A 19777-nucleotide genomic window follows, 5' to 3' on the forward strand; every position below is an offset into this window, starting at 1 on the left:
CTGCAGTGTGCGCCTCATAAATATCCAATCCACCATGCCAAAAGCCTCATGAGCATCCAGGCTGGCTAATGCAACTTGGAGGCCGGTTCCAAAATAAGGAGGACCTTTCGGCTATTCATGGAGGTTATACGCCCTCTTACAAACCCATCGTGATCCGTGTGTATAATGGTCTCCACCACCTTCACTAGTCGACTATCCGGTATCTTCCCTAATATCTTAGCTTCCACGTTAATCATGGACCGAGGCTGAAATGATCAGTTCTAATGGATCCTTCCCTGACTTAGGCAACACCACAATGTGTGCTTCCCAGAGCGGAGCTTGAAGGCTTCCCATCTCCATTGTCTCTCTGTACATGGCCATTAAGAGGTGCTTAGAAGATCCACATATGTTTGATAGAACTCGACCGGTAGGCTGTCTTTCCCAGGTGCCTTCGCCGTACCTATGTTTGTAATTGCCCATTTAATATCCGATAAATCAATTAAGCCATTCAGTGTAGACTGTATCCACGCAGTCACCCTGGGCAGACCTACCGTCGGCAACAGAGTTGTGATACCTCCCTGATCAGCCGACCCTTGATTTGTGTATAGAGCAGAGTAGAACTCCCCGAAGCGTCCCAGAATATCGTCCGGTGCAGTGAGGACCGTCCCTCCCACATCTTTAAGGACCACCACTGCACCGCCATCTTACACCCTGTTCACTAGCCATGCTAATAAGTACCCAGACTTATTTCCGTGTTCGTGCATCAGTTCATTGTAAATCCTGAACTTCTGTTTCCCTAGTGTTACCCTAGCTTGTTCCAATTCCTCCAGTAACTGTTGCCTAATGTCCCAGACATCTGCTGTGTGTGGTGCCTGTCCATGTATTTCCACCATGACTTTCTCCTCAAATTGGAAACAATCGACATAGAACCAGATGAACAACTGGTTTTGTGTACCGCAGATGTTCGCTCTCTGTATACGGTCATACCACACTCTCTAGGTATTGAGGCTATTGAAAAAGCTTTAATGAACACGGATTTGGATGTCGCTTTTCAGACATTCTTGATGGAATTAATGATCTTTTCATTATACCTAAGCTATTTTAGATACAAGGACACATGGTACCAACAACTCGTGGGCACTGCCATGGGCAATTCGGCAGCACCGGTATACGCGAATTTATTCATGAAGGATTACGAGGAGACACACATACTATCCAAAGCCAAATGGCGGGACAACCTCAAACTTTTCATAAGGTACATCGACGACATATTCATTGTCTGGAAAAGTTCAAGGGAAGATTTACAAACCGCTTTGACTGAATTCAACAATGTAGACGAAAGAATACAATTAACGTGGGAAATTTCCAACACATCAGTCACGTTCTTGGATGTTAGAGTAAATCTCACTAATGAAGGATTTGAAACAGATCTCTTTGTCAAAAGCACTGACAGGAACAACAATTGCACTACACAAGCTTTCATGAACAAAATCTTAAGAAATATCTTCCGTTTTCTCAAATGGCAAGAGCCAAAAGGATTACATCGGAGCACACTAAGATGGAACAGAGGATACAAGAAATAGGCATGACATTTAGACAAAGAGCTACCCTGAACAGACTATAGAGGAATCAAGAATCAAAATAACACAAGTGGACAGAAAAACACTTTTACAACCCAGTAACAAAAAAGAGCAAACCAGAATAGTAGCAGTATCTAAATTCTCCACGTCCAGCAACAAATTAAAAAAACAATATTAAAACATTGGCGAATGTTAACCTTGGAACCGGATTTCAATAATATTTTCAAACAGCCCCCAATGTTCGCTTTTACTAGAGCAAGGAATATGGGAGAAATGAATCAACCTCAAACAAAAAAAACAGAAATCTTCAGGGGCACCAAAGCATGTTTGAACTGTGGCAATTGCAATAACATCATAAAGGAAAGCAAAATTAACCACCCCATGAGGGGTCAAGAAGTTAAACTCAAAGTGAATACAACGTGTGACACGTCAAATGTTATATATGCACTGAAATGCCCATGTGGGAAACTCTACATTGGAAAGACAGAACGTCGCATAAAAATTAGACTCACAGAACACAAATCCAACATTTGACTAAAAAATACCAAATCTTCAGTGGCTATGCATTTCCTAGAGGAGAAACACAACATCTCACAACTTAAATTCATGGTTTTGGAATGTGTCAAAAAAACAGAAGGAAGAGACAATACTAAATATCTTCTACAGAGAGAAAACTTTTGGATATATAAATTATCTACCCAGAAACCACATGGACTCAATGATAGAATTGAATTTTCTTGTTATCTTTAATAATGTTTCCCTGGTGCACATTGGTACAACTGTGATCACTGTTAATATGGACTCAATTTTGTTAATCTATAGCAATTAATCATATTGGGTTATACACTGCGATGTAGCACATCGCATTAAAACACCGACAGACACAAAACACAAACGTTAGGGTTCAACTCCAGCTCCCCCCCCCCCCTATTTTTGCCAATGGGCATAATTTTTTATTAATTTTTCGTAATTTTTCTTTTAAAACACAAGACGCTGCCAGGAAACTCTCTTTGGAGTAAACCAATTTTTATTTAACACATTACTACCTCCTTCTCACAGTTCGACATCATAACACAGAGATAGTCTTTCGTTAGTTGTAGTACACCAAGTGACAGAGTTTAAACCGGCAAACACAATGGCGAACACTTTCCCAAGTGGCGTCCGCACACAGGAGACCCACACGTAAAGAGGCTGCGGCGAGACTGATGGGCTAAACACATAAGGTTAGTGAACAACAGGATAACACATCAAATAAGCGCTGTGCTATAAGCAGGTTCAAACACGAACAGACGAGTGCTAACTCTTTTGTTACCTATGTTATTCTTTTGCAGCATATAACAACCACGGTCAGAACAGGCATGTGAGTCACAAACTAAACATCATTTTTTCACTTTTTTCACGAGGGACACTGGCTGGTGAACATAATGATATCTGAATATAATTGTTGTGTGTATTAGGCAGAATACTGATATGATATATTGACTAACATTATTGAATTGTAATTATGCTTTACGTTTTTTTCTGTTGACAGTATCAATCCCTGATGAAGGGCAATATGAATGCCCGAAATGCATTGGATATGAAACAAAACTGATAATGCCTTATATGTTGAAAATACAATGAACTAAATGAATATTTTTTAAATAACCAAAGGAATAAAACAATTGAAATTTATTCAAGGATAATTAAAACTGTGTGGGAATCCTCTTGTGGTGAGAGAGGAGAATACAGTTTTCCCTCAGGGATGGTTCCAGTGAACCACTGGAATCACTTGTGTGACTGATTATTTGGCGTCTGAGGGGTTATGACGCCACCTGCGGAGAACCTAAAAACAAACAAAAAACATATTAAATGGAAAAATAAAAGCTGTGCACCCTTCCAATTTAAGCTAGTCCAGTCCAGTAAGCCTGATGCACAGTAAACAAATGATTTTTCCTGAGAGGTGCGGATTTAATAGATAACCAAAGAAAATACATCAATACTTGCAACAGGGTTTCCACATCCAGATTTTGCAGATCCCTCATCCAGATTTCCGCAGCCCGTGTGAACGCTTCCTCTCCAGCCTGTACTAACATCCAATACCACTTGCCTTTCGCTGGAGTAATCTTATTTGTATCTTATCCTCCCAAGAGCAGTTGCCTTTTCCGTCTTTGCCTAGCCCCTTTGCACAGCTTGCAAGTTGGTAATACTTTAATTTCGAGAGATTACCCTCTGTGATTTCTACCGGGACTACCATGGGGCTAGTTGATTGTCTTCTATAATTTGACCCCACTTATGTATTCCCCAACCAATCAGGGGGTTGCAAGCTTGTCTAGAAGACACGCCGGTATACCAGGAGAGTTCCATATTTGCACTGAACTGCTATAGTATGATATTCCTAATGTCCGCCTAATTTTGTACCACAGCTTACAGGCAGCAACCAGTATCTTAAGTCTCACTTTCTTGAAGTATTTTTGGTGGCCAAATTTAAAGACTAAAAGTCCCCACCCATAGGGCGATCTCTTGTCAAGGCTCTAAATAGTGGGGTAAATGTGTAATTGTCCATAGGACCTTCTGAGTCCGTATTCTAATTTTTATTTGCTTAGTTAAATTCCCATTAACCACAATCCTAGCCATGGGGTTTTTGTAAAGCGACCTGATTGCGCCTAAAAAAACTCATTCCCAAATCGTATTGATTGATTACACTATACAAAAAGGGCCAACTAACTCTGTCAAAGGCGTTGGCGCCATCCACAGTGAGAACTGTCAGCGGAATTCTGTCCTTGCTAGCCATATCTATTGCCCCTATTAAATCGTTTATCAACTCATGTAATTGCCTCCCTTTAACAAAGCCCTTCTGGTCTCTGTAGATTTGGACATCAATCACATTTTCAAGCAGTTTTGTTAAGATCTGTGTAGAGATTTTGTTGTCACTGTCTATAAGTTTCGCATAACTTGGGATCTTGATTTTGCTTTCAGATTTTATTGATGGTGGCCTCGTCCAAAGAATGCAGAGAATCCAGTTTAACAAAGGCCAAATTAAATAATTCTGTCAGAGTGGGGGTCAACTCATCCCTTCGAGCCATGTATAGTTTGTTTGCAAGGCTATCTGGACCACCTGCTTTTTCTCTTTTTAGCTTCCTAATTATCTTGGAGACTTCTTTTGTTCTCTGCATTAAATTCATCCTTGTATGGGCTGAATTTCTAATTCCTCAAGATATCTCTTAATCTGGTCTTCCATAACCTCAAGATCTTCTATGTAAAGATTTTGAAAAAATAGTGTAAAGGCTTGTTCTATTTCTAAATCCACCAAAAATAGTTTACCCGTTACTTTGTTTCTAAAGGCCTGGATTATATTCCTTGTGTGTTCTACTTTAGTTTTCCAGGCCAATAGCTTCCCACACCCCTCGCTATACTCATAGTGGGAGAGTTTGCTAGTTTCCCATTTTCTCCTTGCTATTGCCTCTAAATAGTTTGCCCTCTGTTGCTGTTCCTTTATAAGTGTCCAGGTTTGAATATCGGGAGCATTTCCTATCTCTCTCACAAAGGTCTGTATAGAGAATTCGAGTTTGCTTAGATCCTGTTTTTCATTTGATTTTTTTATTGCTGTTGGACCCATTAAGGTACCCTTTAAAAAGGCCTCATATGTGTCCCAGACGATATGTGGAGGGAGAGTGTGATGCCTTATTTAGGAGAAACAACGTGTTTGTAGCTTCCTCCAAACTATTATTTGTGGATCCAAGAGTAGGACTCGGCTTACAGTCCATTTCTGGGGTGCAGGTCTATTGTAATCTCTAAGCTCCATTCGAAAACGTCAGACAGATGCTCAGCCTCATGTTCCAGTTTGCTAGTATTTTTACCTATTTTATCTACAACAAAAAAGTATATTCTAGACCAGTGCCCGTGTTTCTTATTATGAAATGTGAACCTTCTCCCTTTACTTCCCTTTAGACTCCAGATGTCAATAACGCCTTGGTCTCCCAATAACTGTTTCACCAGGACTCTCATAATGGGAGAGTTAGCAATTTCTTTAGAGGTAGATTTATGTTTGACAGGATCTATTATCACATTAAAGTCCCCTCCCAATATGATAGGGAGATTAAAATCTAGAAGCTGATTGTATAAACCTCAAGGGGGAGGGGCATTTATGTTTGTCCTGTAGTAAACTGCAAAGGCCATCCAAGTGCCATGTATCTTTGCCTTTGTTATTGCCCATCTCCCTCCGGGATCAATCATACAGTCACCCAAGATGGCTTTGATGTACTTCTTGAAAAGGAGAGCCTCACACCCCCTTTACATAACATGACGGGTTAGAACATATACATTGTTATATCCATCTTTGACCTTTTAAGATATCTTCCCATTCCTCTTTTAACTGGTGAGATTCTTGTATAATTATAACCTCACTATGGGGGTCGCTAGAGGGCGCCAAGCAAGATGGCCACACCTCTGTGAGGCTCTTGCTGCTTGGGCTTCCATCCGGTCTTAATCCTCTTCATCCCCCAAAGAATTTACGCAACAAGGACTGCATCTTATTGCAGACAGCCTAGGGAATCCGCTGCGATGCCCTGCTGCCGCTGCTCCTGCCTGCAACCGGAGAGGAACAGACCTGCGGCTTCCCAATGAGGCAGACAAGATGACGGCATAACCCCCCTACAGTTGTGCTGAATCGCTGCTGCGCCCGGAGCGGGACTCGTCTCTCCTGCGGCAGTGACACCTGTTGACCCCGCCTCTGCTGTGCGGAATATACAGTTGCCTGCTTCCTCCCTGCTCCGCGATGGGTCATGAAGATCGCCATCTCTGCCTGTGGGGGGGCGGTGCCTGACGACGGCTGACCCAGCTCTGTGGCCTGCCGCGATCGGAGCGGGTGGCGGAGCACGAATAGCTGTGGAACCGCTCCTGTGGCTGGGTGTTCTCGAGATGGGGGTGTGCAGCGGACAGGCCGCTTCTCTCTGCCTCCGGCGGCGGGATCGCTGTGAGGCCTGAGAGATCCGCCCTTGCCTGCGGCGCATACCCTGACCCGTGGGGGCCGCAACACGCTGTCAGCCACGGACGTGAGCGCCTGAGACCAGACGGCGCTGCTGAGGGGCCATCACGGACGCAGAGTACGACCGCGATATCACCGCTGCTGCCTATAAGGTAGGAGATGCCCATACTTGTGCCCCGGTAGCCTGAACTGCCGCACCTAGAGAACACGCAGACCTTGCGGCCTGGCGACACTTAGACTGCAGGGGGAAGGACTGTCCCAGATAGCGAAGGGCCTGTCCCCCCCCCCCCCCCCCCCCCCGGGCCTCATTTCACCTCACAACGTCCAGGAAACACGGGATTTGGCTCTGCCCCCCCCCCCCCCCGAATACTGAGAATTGACGCGGGGAGAAACACATGGCCCTAGCCCTTTGGTGATCCCCCACAGAAGCCCACATGTCAACATAGTAAGGCTGATCAGGGCAATTGGAGCGCTTCACGCCCGCCTTGTCAGTGGCTCCTGGGACCTCGGCGCCCGGGCACAGGGAGCACACAAACAAAGTCAAACTGTACGGAAGCCTACACCTGAGAGGGAGCCCACATTGCTGGTGTGGGGGCATTTCTGAGCGACCCTGATCAATGCTGCTCCCACACACACCAAGCACCTTCCGATGACTCCACCCTGGTAGACTATGCCTTAATCTGATGGTTGGGCCTGCAAGGGTGACCGCGGCTCCCTGATACCAGGGCTGCAGACTCAGGGCCTCTGCACCTGCTACATAGGAACTATTTTTCAAACGCTGCCAGCCCCCCACCGCCATTCGTCCCTCGCACGCTGAGACGGTGTCCAGTGCAGCAGGACACAAGCTGAAAACCAACAGCATTGCATTGAGCCCGTGGCACGGGGAGGGGCTGCAGCCAAGCGGGTCCCTCAAGAACCTGCACCTGTGAGAAGCCAACACTGCTGGCGCGGAGACGCATCTGAGCGACCTGGCTTGACGCTTCTCCTTTGCACACTCAACACTCCCTGTTGACGACACCCAGACAGCAGAGGTCCTGGAATGGTGGTGGGGCCTGCGTGGGTGGCTTCGACTCCCTAACACTGGAACCGCAGGCCCAGGACCTCTGCGCATAACACAAAGGAGCTTTTACTTCAAATCTTCCAGATCCCCAACAACACCAGACCGAGACGGGGTCCGGCGTGGAGAGGTGTGAGACGCAATTAACACAACCAAATTGAGCACTCCTCCGTGGGCCGCCTGTTCCGTCGCCCCCACCCTCCCCCCTACTCAGCAGGCATGGGGAAACCGAACGAGTGGCAACCAAAACTCACCTTTGATGCTCACAAATCGACCCGTTCTCAGACGGAACCCGGCAAAGATCCACAAGATGCTCCATCCACCTCCATCTCCACCGCTGATCTAAAGGACATACTATTGGCGATGCAGTCAAGTTTAACCTCCATCGAATCTAAAATGGACTCCATGACCGCCAGATTGGATGGCCTCACGCACAGGGTGGAGTAGCACGACGATCGCATTGTGGAAGCAGAGCGCTGAATTTCTGACCTGGAGGACACAACAAACGCCACCACGTGTCGCACTCTCGAAATGGAGAAGGTCCTGAAGGTGATAGCCGCCAAAAACGAGGATTTGAAATCATGCTCGCGAAGAAACAACCGTAGAATTCTCGGAATATTGGAATCAACAGCCACCGGGAAGATGGAGGAATATGTAAAGCGACTCCTTATTGCACTTTTTGGGAGAGAGGCTTTTTCACAGATCCTGGTTGTCGAGAGGGCGCACCTCTCACTGGCGAGCCGGCCGCCCCCTGGGGTTCCTCCCAGGCCCATAATAGCCAAATTACTTAACTATCGGGACAGAGACACCGGCCTCCGCCTCTCCAGGGAAAAAGGCCAACTACGACATGAGGGAATGGAGATTTCAATATAACCTGACTTCACCATGGCGGTTCAGGACCAACGTCGTAAATTCCTGCAAGTGAAAAAAAAACTGCAACAACTAAACATCTTCTATGCCATGCAATTCCCTGCCCGCCTCAAAGTAACACATTTGGGAAAACAACACTTCTTCACAAATCCGCAACATGCTCAAGACTTCCTCCAAACCTACCCAAAGACTCTACAGGCACGCTGTCCCAAGCCCAACATCCAGGTGGTGGGGGAAGTGCGTCTGACATGGAATAAAGCAAGGGGAGATGTCATTCAACTCTATAACGCGGTACACCCAATCCCACAGCATGCACCTGTACTCCATCAGATAAAAGGCGGATATCGAACTGTCTTTACCCTTCCCGCCATTACCCCACAGACTGGGAGGCGTGTGGAATCCCACACACATTTTCCACAGACAAGACTGGGGAGCCATGCGGAAAGAGTCACTCAAAGTCAGGACACGGACAGCCCCTAGACTAACGTGGATAACACCAGTCTACAAGACAACTTTACCGCCACTCAACTCTGCTTGCTGCGGAAGGGTGTCCACTGCTAGAACTCTCCAGCTGCCTTCCGTCCAACCACCCAATAGTCGATTTAATTGATCAGGATACTGTGTGATGGGAAACGGCGCCCTGCCAGGTGCAACCGATAACCAAAAAGCAATTCCTCACATAACGGCGAGATGAAAATATATGATTCCACCCTCGCACCCTCGCCTAAGCGAGGAGAGACTGGCCGCCTTCTAGAAGCCACCCAACAGGCTAACCCTAAGAACTTCTTACTATAAATGAGTAATTTGTTGAGCCCATCGCCCCCTAGTTGGGGCGGTGGAACTGGGGCTTTATTGGGAGAGGGGAGGGGTGGGACACAGTGAGATTGGGTCACTGCTGTGGAGGGAGGGTCTGGGGAAAGTCCTTATGTCGCAACTCAGGGTGATACACATCACGATGAGTTGGGGACGCAGTTGTGGGAGGGGGAGGGATTGGGGAATGTTCTTTACACACCACTTTGCCCTGTACCAATTTGTCCACATACACTGATGCCGCCCTCTACAATCATATGAATTGCACTCTGCACCAATACACGTTTATGTATGCACCATGGAGTCCTGACCCAGAACCCCACAACATAACTTTTTGACATGGAACGTACGAGGCCTTGGGTACCCCTGTAAGCGTCGCCATGTACTACCCTATCTAGATCGTCACAACATCCACTGTACTGTGCTCCAGGAAACACACCTTGCTTCCACTTCGTCCCCAGCTTTCACAACCCGCTGGGCAAGCAGTAGATGCTTCTCATCCTATTCTTCATATGCCAGCGGTACTTCCATCCTGGTGAAGCACACTCTTCCTTACACCCCCATCGGTTATTACGGAGACCCGCAGGGCCACTACAGTATCCTGTGGTTCCAGTCCAGCTCTTAAACTGTGATCCTGCAAAGAGTGGGGGGAATGAGAAATTGAGAAAGGGACAAGCTGTTCCCCTTTTGACTGGGCCCTAAAATAGGATACAATCCGCTATTTTGGCCCCTTTCCTCCTTGCTGCTTTTAATACTGGTTGTTCATCTGTGTGTTTCTGGGGTTTAGTGTGCGGAGGCTGGGGGCGAGAGCTCGCCTTTGTTTCCCTGAATCAACAGGCAATTATTTTGATGAAGGTATAATTATTATATAAAAGGTCCCTGGCTCTCCTTCCTCCCAAATGCGTCTATTCCTCAATGCGTGTCTGTTAGGTTGCAAGTCTAACATGCTTGAAACAGATTGTTTGTCCTCCTCCTAACACTGTCACCCCTTGTTCGTCACCTTTGACTTTTGTACCTGTGTCAGAGGAGGCTCCACGTGGGCGAATTCATCCCTAATTCTTCTTTTTTGCAGAACTCATGGACAGTGTGATGCCAGCATTGCCCTTGGTGTTTATGTCAGCGATAGGTTGATGAAGCAGCAAGAAATTGCAGGCTCCCCCACTGACACTGCCGGCAATGCCCCGGAAACGAAATCTTGCTGCCCACCGCTGGCATCTGACGAGGCATGATGTGGCTTCCGCCCACAGAGCTATGGCTAGAAGCGGCCACTGAGATTCCCGAGGTTTCACACCAGAGGAGAGAAGCCATTATGCACCCCCTTGCATGTGAAAAATGCAGTTGTGATTCACGCTGGAACGCTTTCCTCCCAGAACACGTAGGACACTACAGCTACAGTCTCACCATCGCGGGTTGTATGGTGGATGCCGTGGAGCAGGTAGAGCTCCTGACCAGAGATGCCTGCCAACCTCCATGTTCCCCCAAAATCCCATTATGGGTCTCTTTTGTGGGCCCCCCCATCTTGCCTGATACTTCTCATGTTCCTTGGGTAGTGTTTCTTGCCGCATTACTACATGGGCCTGCTGTTATTTGATATGACTTTATCCTCCTGCGTTTAACTGAATTTTGTATTCCGTTAATTTTCCAAGATAAAGCTTTCACACACTTGCGTACTTGTTACATGCAAACGTCCCCCAGGGCCCTTCACGCGCTTGTGGTCTCTGTGTTTACTGGATTTGTGAGTCCATTCCTAAAATCCCAACTTTCTCCCATCCCTTTCCTCCTCCTGTGTGGCCAATACCAACCTGGTCTCCACAATCTACGCATTCTCTATTTCCCTCCCCTGACCAAACATGCAATAATAAGTCCCCATAGTGGACTGCTCGAGCGGCTCCGGTGAAGGGTCTCCATGGCCCCCGCAACCACTAGTTCCTACTCACAGGAAAACTGTTAATACACCTGTATATTGAGGCCTCTCACATCAAATCCGTTGTATGATATATTTTCAGTTCTCCTGTAATTCACCCTCTCTCGGTTCTTTGCCATGTGCCATCGGCGTCTCCTTATTCCTGTCATCCGTTTAGGAGCACTCACTGCATAGCATGGTCAGCAGCTTTCCACAAATTGCATAGCTTCCTCTGCGTGATCAAAGAAATGTTGTTTCCCTTGAATATCCACCCTTAACCGTGCTGGAGGCAACAAGACATAAGATCATTTGCGATCCCTTAGTTTCTTTTTCACTTTAATAAATGTCTTCTTTATTTTGGGGATTTTGGTGCCATAGTCTGGATAATGGAGATCTTATTTTCATTATACTCAGTTAAGCCATGCTGACGGGCCGCCATCAAGATTTTCAATATATCTTTATATTGCAGCATTCTCGCCTTGATCATCCGTGGTGGTGACCCCTGCGTAGGCCTCTTGCCTGGTGTGTTCCCTCTGGGAGACCCAGTATACAGACATTATTGCGTTGGGACCTGTCTTCCAGTTCCGCTAGTTTCTCCTCCTGAAACTGTAATAGTGACTCCTGGTTCACTAGTTGACAGCAATGGTTTCTCAGTGGTATCATCCTCTCTGGTATTTAGCTCCTTGACTCGGTTTCTAATCATGTCCCTATCTTGACGCAACAGTGCCACAGTAATCATTATACCATCTATTGTTTCTGTAATTAGTGGTTTCTCAGTGGTATCATCCTCTCTGGTATTTAGCTCTTTGACTCCGTTTCTTATCTTGTCCCAATCTTGCTGCAATAGTGCCACAGTAATCATTATACCATCTAACTTTTCTGTAATCGGCCTATTGCCCTCCAATATCAGGTGTTTCATTTCCAGCATGAAGAGTGTCTCTGTGTCTCTAGGCTGAGGCCCATCGTTAGAGACTGTACTCTGTGACATCTTTGCAATGCCTTCCTCGATTATGTTTCGAGGTTTCACCCAGGACTCCCTATGGCTTAGCCCCCATCTGGTGTCTCTGTTCTTGGAAGTACCAGAGGATTTTCCTGCCAATGTTTTGGTTGGACCCAGCTTCCGCCATCCCCTAATTCAGTTCAGATCACCGCTACACACCTCAACCCAGCAGGACTCCATTTGCTCGCCAGAGGGCTCGCAGTGTGCCTCTGGATATTACTCTGAACTGCACAGGCCTTCACCACCCATCCACTCACTGCCACAGCCCGATGCCTCACTCCTCTCAAGTTGGGCCTAGCTCCCCCTAGCCTCCAATGTAGTCCAGATCACCCCTAGGCTCCCAAACTCTTTACAAGCATCAAAGAGCCCCCTCTATGTGCAGACTTTCCTGAAACAGCTCACTGATCATTTGGGCCCCACAAAGTAACCTTGATTATCTCCTCCATTAAGCCACCAGCTATAGGGGGTCATGCAGCCTGCTCACTCACCGCCCCCAGCCCGAGGCTTCACTCCTCTCCCAGCAGCATCTCGGACTGGCTGCTGTCTCCACTCAAGCGCCGTCCGCCCTTCGCCTCCTATGGCTTCATGTCCTCCGGCAATGATTCAGCACAACCACGCTGCCCAGCCAGGATGACGGCCTCTTGTGGGGCGCGGGTGAATCCTCCAGTGATGCCATTCAAGCCTACCTCTGCACATCAGGGCCGTAGAGCACAATTCTCTGGCTGTTACTTTGACAAATGAGGTGGCGGGGGTCAATCAGTGTCACAAGTGCCTCCGCACTCTGCCATGCTGTAAATCGAGGCAAACCATAGACCGGGGGGAGGGGTTCTAAGGTCTAAGGCACTGCTCTGTCAGAGAGACGGGAGGATGCATCCGCTCAGGTGGCCATCTTGGCTCCTCCTTCCCCTTATATTTGTATGTCCTAACTTAACGAATCTGAACAAAACTTGATGAAAATAAAGTTTGTTGTTTTTTTCTTTTTAAGTTTTGTGCAAATTTGTTAAACTGTCAAAGTTATTAAGAAAACCATAACTGCTTTTTCATTGGAGAGAGAGAGAGCGAGAGCAAAGATACATAATGGGTAGCTGTGAAGTGGTACAATATTGCATTCAAGGCGTTCTAGGGACTCCATAAATAACAAGGCTGAAGGCCCAGTGGTTTGTAATTTTGTGATGGCAAAATTGAACTATATTACCAATAGGAGCATATAACTGATATTACCCATCAAGTATTATTTATATTACATATTTATTTTGGGGTAGTTCGCATGCAAATGCCTTTTTCCTCAAAGTGGAGCTAACAGTGGTCGCTGATTGTAATCAGAATGTTTAGGTTTTGTTCAGCTTTTATGAACAAATTGTTCATAAATCAATAGATTATGGCACGGGTCAGTGGATTATTGTGATTCTGCGGTGCAGTGTTTACTACATATTAATGGATTTCCTGCATTTGACACATTTGCAGAGTTAAAAAAAAGTCTATCTCAAATGATGAAAATAATACTACTAGAGTGTATGATACGTAATTTACATTTTTTTGCTGCATGATTTAGAAAACCTTGCTGCATAATTTAGTCTTCCAGAATACTGAATCCTAATAACCCTGATTTATACTAAAGGTCTCCATGGTGATTTGGGGGCTGTTTTGTTAAGGAAATGAGTATTTCACAGGGAACCATGAAAATGTTCCATATTTCAAGGTTCCATATGAAAATAATTTTTTAATAACACTGTATTTTGTGCCACCAAAGCACCATGACTGTCTGTCTCTATCTATCTAACTGAAGCTGGTGGCCAGGGGTTGTTCTGGCTGTTATGGCGTTTTCACATTAGCCCCTGCCTTGTGTGACCGGCCCTGCCCAGAAGCAGTGTCATTCCCTCGCCGGTCCATCACTTTCAGGCCATAGTGGGCATGTGGAGAGTGGTAGTATACAGGGGCCTGGCCGAGGGGCCATTCTAACCTAAGCCTTCCTGGAGGAGCAGCAGTAGCCGTGTGCTTTTCACGACCCCCTCCCCTGCCAGGTCAACCCTACGTCTGCGGTGGGGGTGAGTAAGTGAAGTGGCCTTGCTAGGGGCCAGGTGTTGCCACCTCAGTCCCAGTGTATTTTAGACCCTGGTGAAGGGGTGGGGGAGTGTTTGCAAAGGCCTCACTTTGAGGTCAACTTTTCCAGAACAAAATAAAAACTGAATGTAACGTTATGGTCTCAAAGCTGCTGACATTGGAACTGGGGGAAGTACGTTTAAGTTGGACGATCAGCTCACCATCCAGTGATTCTGGGCAAATCATTTAATCTCCCTAACTAAAATAAAAAGGAATCTTTTGAATTGCCCAAAATCATTGCAGTGTAGCTGGTGATCATGGTATTTGCTCCAGTGCCTTTGGGCCGAGTTCACACTATATTAAACTACCCAAAAAAGTAATATAAAGTTGGGAATGTGGGGCACTTTTTTGGGAGTACCTGGGCCTACTTGTTAGTCCAATCCCACCCTGGCATGAGGCAATTTATTATTCAGGTTGCTGTTCATATAAATGACATATTACAACAGGGCAGTTTTTACGGTGTATAATTAGGACTGTGGTTTCCATATGAAATGTTGTTGTTTTTGTGATTCAGTAATTACTTTGGTGCAGTTTGACAAATCTTCACATGACTTTCTACAAAAAGGTTACTCCAACTAAACTCCTTCTTGGAAAGTTTCAGGTAATCCGCCAAGTGGAGGCCGAGAAAACTGGAGGGTCCCAAAATAAGTTTTCTTCACGTAGTTTCACATATGGTTTTTGAACAGTACTACAGCCACAAGTGAATGCATTTACACCAAATTTAACAGAAAGCTAGATCTTGATCCAGAAAGCATGCTTCGTGTGATTGTGTAAATCCATTCATAGTTTTTGAGAAATTTAAGTTCGAAATGTATGCATATGTATAATTTTCCACTGATGTCCTGGGGTGTCACTTCTGTCTGAGCCAAGTGCATCCTTTCCACACTTGACTCTCAGAGTAGCAAGGATGAGAAGTCCAAGGCGTCTCTGGGTGGTAGTCTGGGGTGTAGAGATTCCAAAGTCACACACTCACAGAGCAGGTGATATAATATAATGTCCAGCACAATATGTTTTAGGGAAAAAAAGTATTTTAATCACATCAGAAACTGCTGCGGTACATAGCAGTTCTTCAGGATTCACTATGGGCTTTACATGGTTCTCTACAGAATGAAGGCATGGAAGAAATTTCAATAAAAGCTCTGGTGCACGTTCAATATGTTGCAACAGAACAGCTTCCTAGCGTTCTGTGACCTGTAGGTCAACCCTTACTAAATGACTATTCAATTCTTGTATTGAGATAGTACTGTTTGATAAATTATCCCTCCCAAATATGTTAGCCAAAAGTTCTCAGTTGGTGTCTTTCATGCATACAGAATTACCTTATGTGGGGCACAATCCAAATTTCCTAGCCAGGGTTTGCCAGTGGAGGCAAGTGGCTAGTGACCCTACTGTCCAGGGCTTGTTCGGGCAACCGCTGCAGCTAGCGTGGCAGCGGCTCCATGAACACAATTCCTGTAGTCTGCTTATCAGTTTCTGTGTATGGATCATACTTCTTTGGTACAGGACACTGGTGTACTCACTGAAGTGCCTCAAAGGTAGACTCAGTACAGAATGTCCGAATCTGTCTGAGCAGTGGTCTCCTTCCTGGGCTGTCTTTGCTGTTGACACTGGCAAGTTGGACATAATTTCAGTTGGGCAGGAAAAATTAGGGACCCTGGAAACTTTACAGGTCATCTCACGTTCATTTCGCTCCTTATCCCATGCTCAGCTGATCGGTTATCCTCCACAAGCAGGCAGACTTCTGTAGGACAAGGGTCTCTACTCTCCCCTTCTAGCAGACGGGAATCTCCCAGAGTCACTGGCAGAACCGCAGTTACTTCCAGCAAGGTTTGCAATGTGCCCTTACGTTTAGGAAACTGCCATCAGCAATTCCAGTCCTAAAACACAGCAGAAGTCATTGGGCATGGAAAAGCTCAATCTGGAATAAAGTGGGAACGCATGCGGCCCGGTTTTATATGATATTTTCAGACTAAGAATGCGGATCCAAACTCTGGGTTTAGAAACTGTTTTGGTATGATTTCTCTTCATGGTTCATTTTTCCTCTGCAGCGCAGACATGTTCTTAGCAGGTAGTGACAATGCTAGCTCCAAGTAGGAGTACTCACAGCATAAACACAATAACTGTGAAGCTCTGCCCTCTGAATTAGACCAACCTTCCAGGAACAGCCACGTAAATGCAAAGATATGTTTGAGGTTCTCCTCAGTAACTTCTTTCATTAGCAGCTGTCTCTGCTGATTTACATAATACACCCTCAGCAATTGTTTCCAAAAAGATTATGGAATTTGTAAAGGCAGTTTTGTCTCCATCCCTCCACACTTCTGTGTCTAAAGTTGCACCCTCCTCACGAATGTAGGCAATACAGTTCCACCGCCTGGCAGCTGGTTCACTTCCTTCATCTTGTGCCATGTCAAACCAGGGGCAATTCAAAATGCATCTCACTGATCATAGCATACATGCACACTCGCAAACCATATGAAGTCCTGCTGCTGCACACCGTACATACATGCTCCCTCAACAGTCTCACAGGTAAGTCTTGCGCGGGGTCTGGCCATGATAAGTTAGTGGAACTTTAATTGAACGGGCCTGTCGGCATCTCGCTCTAACCCCTGAGCAGATAAAAAGCCCGTTCAGCTACTGACAGCTAAAACACATACTCTGCCATGACCACTCACAGAAGGTTCCGTAGCATAGACAGATCTCGTGCCCAGCCAAAGGTATACTTTAGTATTCCTCCATTACCTTAGAGCAGTCTCTAGGTCTCTGTTTGTCGTGGCCTAGAAACCTCAGGATTGTACGTTGCTCTGTATGGTTCACCTCCTGATACCCCCACAGTCTGATGGTATAAACAGACTCAATGGAGTGATCAAGTGGGGGAAGGGAAGGATGGGAACAGAGAGGAAGGAGACCTGTAATAAGAACAAAAACGTTGAGACAACAGCAGTCCTGTATATTTATCTGTACATATACAATGACCCCCACAGACTACCCTACTGGTATGTGTGACAATACCTGTAAAGGACAAAAAATCTTCTTGACGGCAATTGTGCATGTTGTATGGCTCCACTATGATCTAAAGGTGAGACAGCATAATCAGTAACCCTTCATGAACTACCTTCCAACTAACTTCCAACAAGGACTCTATCTCTCTAGAAAACCAGATCTACCAATAGTTTTGCTGTGAGGGCTGGAACAGGGGGGGCAGAGCCGTCCTCCTGGACTCTCAATACCCCTGTTGTTAAAACACAAGGAAACAAAACAGTTGACCACAGCTCATGAAAGAAGAGGGATAGAAATTAGTCTTTCCACGGGAAAAAAGGGACACACAAAGAATTCATGCGCAAATTATAATAAGTCTTGGAATGTTGCTGGATTACACACGTCTTACATCAACACTGAGTTTCTACTCCGTTACCGTCAAGGTATCCCCCTCACCGAGGGCAGCATGAAACCTGGGTCAGATATCCTCATGCGTATAAATGATCATATTCTAATGTTCTAAACAAAACACTGCGATATACCACAAAAAAGATGGGGATAGCAATGCTGCTTGCTATTGAAAATAGCCAGAGAAAAAGTCAGCCATGTGTTCTCTCTGCATGAGCTACGTCTCAGCTCTCCAACACGAGAGAACACCACAAAATAACTCTTTACACAATTAAATAGCCAACACTGATCAACAGCGGGCTGCACTTGCACACGGGCGTAGGCTGGGGAAAACAGGATGTCAGCTGACACCCCTTTCACAATGTTCCCACCAAGTATTCTCCCAGTAAATCAGACCCACGCAGTTACAGGAGGTTTGCTGTTCGAGGATTGCTCACCCAACGGAGCAATCGGGAAAGTAAATGCAGCGCTCAAGAAAGTACGGACCACAACAGGCTGAGCCAGAACAAATGGGCAACCAAAAGGACAAGGACTCGTTTGTGCACGAAGCACCCTTATCCCACCTCCACTCGTCGCGGGAACAGGCTCAACTGTAAAAGTAAGCGGCACCAAGCAGGTGCTCTGGAAGCGTTTTTCTCCCCGTGGACTCATGGGTAATGTAGTCTGAGTCGTATCAGAGTATGCGCTCCCTATCTGCGCGTCTCTGCAGTGTTTACCGGGTGCCCTTATGGTGCGACGTGACACTATGTCAGTTTTTGTTCAAGGCCTGCAGCATGCACACAAGAATTTGCATGTACCGAGGCCAAATTAAAGTCAGGGAACCAGATTAACTTGTAGTTGGATTAATCAAGGCAGGGGTGTACCTACTTTACCATATAGGGGGAATTTCTGGTCCCATTAGTATATAAAGTTCCTTCAGCATGAATGATGATGTCCAAAGGTGATTGTATGTACACTGACAAAGATTTCTCATTTAATTAGGTGCTTGAATAGACCATTTTGCATATGTTTTCATATCATTGTCTGAAATGGATGTATTTGTAAAGTATGAAAAACTAAAAACTAAATTGTGTATTTGTTTCCACTAGGCGGTCAGAATGGGTTTAACATCCCTCAGGTTACCCCTTGTCCAGAAGTTGGAGAATACCTGCGAATGTCTCCAGAAGAACTTCATGCACTAGACTCTCGAAATATTCAAGGCTTTGCGCGGAGACTCCTCTGTGATGCATACATGTGTATGTATCAGAGCCCAACTATGAGCCTGTACAAGTGAACCATGTTCTCCAATGAGGGGGACAAGACTCTGGATGCACATTTCTACTGTACTAGGAAGCCGTTTAATGCTGCATTTTCTTAATGCAGTTTATAAAATTATGTATTCAGCTCCGTGGTTGAATTATTTATTAAGAAGCATTTTTGCATTCTGAAACATATTGTTTGCTCTAATCATACATTGCATAAACCATGACAAGAAAAATGCTGACGCTTTAAGTTTTAAAGTGCATTGTTAACATTTTTCATTTTTGATTAAATCATAAAGTATTTAAAAACCTATTCAGCTTATTGACAATGTAAAATATATGTACATAGTGAGTGTCTTTTGCGTTGTGCGGTCCTTGAAATTTTGATGCTGGCTAATTGTTTACTAGTTGTGTGCCTTTTAAACTTGAATTAAAGTTTATTGAGCCATTTCTTGTTTCATGGTAATACTGTGTAAGATCTGGCATGAAAGACTGGGTCAGAAGAGAACCTACTGAAGGATGGAAGATGATGTCACATTTACTGCAGCAGTGCTAATAAACCGTTACACAGCTTGCATTTGGTTTTGCTTGTGTTGTAGACCAGTGGAACCATGAGTAGTATTAAGGAAATATTTTGAGATCACTCTCCCTCACCATTTAAAGATCAATTGGCATTTGATATATTGTACCTCTTGCACCATGTCATGCTTCTGTTCTTCACAAATTCTGCAAAGGAAGAGGTCTTATTCATTGCATCTATTCAGCCACTCACCTTGATTAATCCAGCAATAAAATATTTTGGGCTAGCAGCTAAAGTTTTTACTGAAGCATGATCAATTATTTTAAATGTTTTCTGTAATCTAGGTTTTTAGATTTAATGCCTGTGC

General features: G+C 45.4%; 1 protein-coding gene across 4 annotated transcripts in view; it reads left to right on the top strand.

The window, feature by feature from the left end:
* CYLD (CYLD lysine 63 deubiquitinase) overlaps positions 1-19340 on the top strand; it is a 491869-nt gene extending 472529 nt beyond the window's left edge. For 3 of the 4 annotated variants that reach the window (XM_078670509.1, XM_078670506.1, XM_078670508.1), the window contains one exon: positions 18738-19340. In XM_078670509.1, coding sequence (XP_078526635.1) covers positions 18738-18922 — 185 coding nt within the window. In that variant the 3' untranslated portion in view covers positions 18923-19340. The remainder of the gene's footprint in view (positions 1-18737) is intronic. The other variant, XM_078670507.1, reaches the window with a different exon arrangement.
* The last annotated feature ends 437 nt before the right edge of the window (positions 19341-19777 follow it).

Source organism: Lissotriton helveticus, chromosome 12 (genome assembly GCF_964261635.1).
Source record: "Lissotriton helveticus chromosome 12, aLisHel1.1, whole genome shotgun sequence".
Classification (NCBI taxonomy): Eukaryota; Metazoa; Chordata; class Amphibia; order Caudata; family Salamandridae; genus Lissotriton; species Lissotriton helveticus.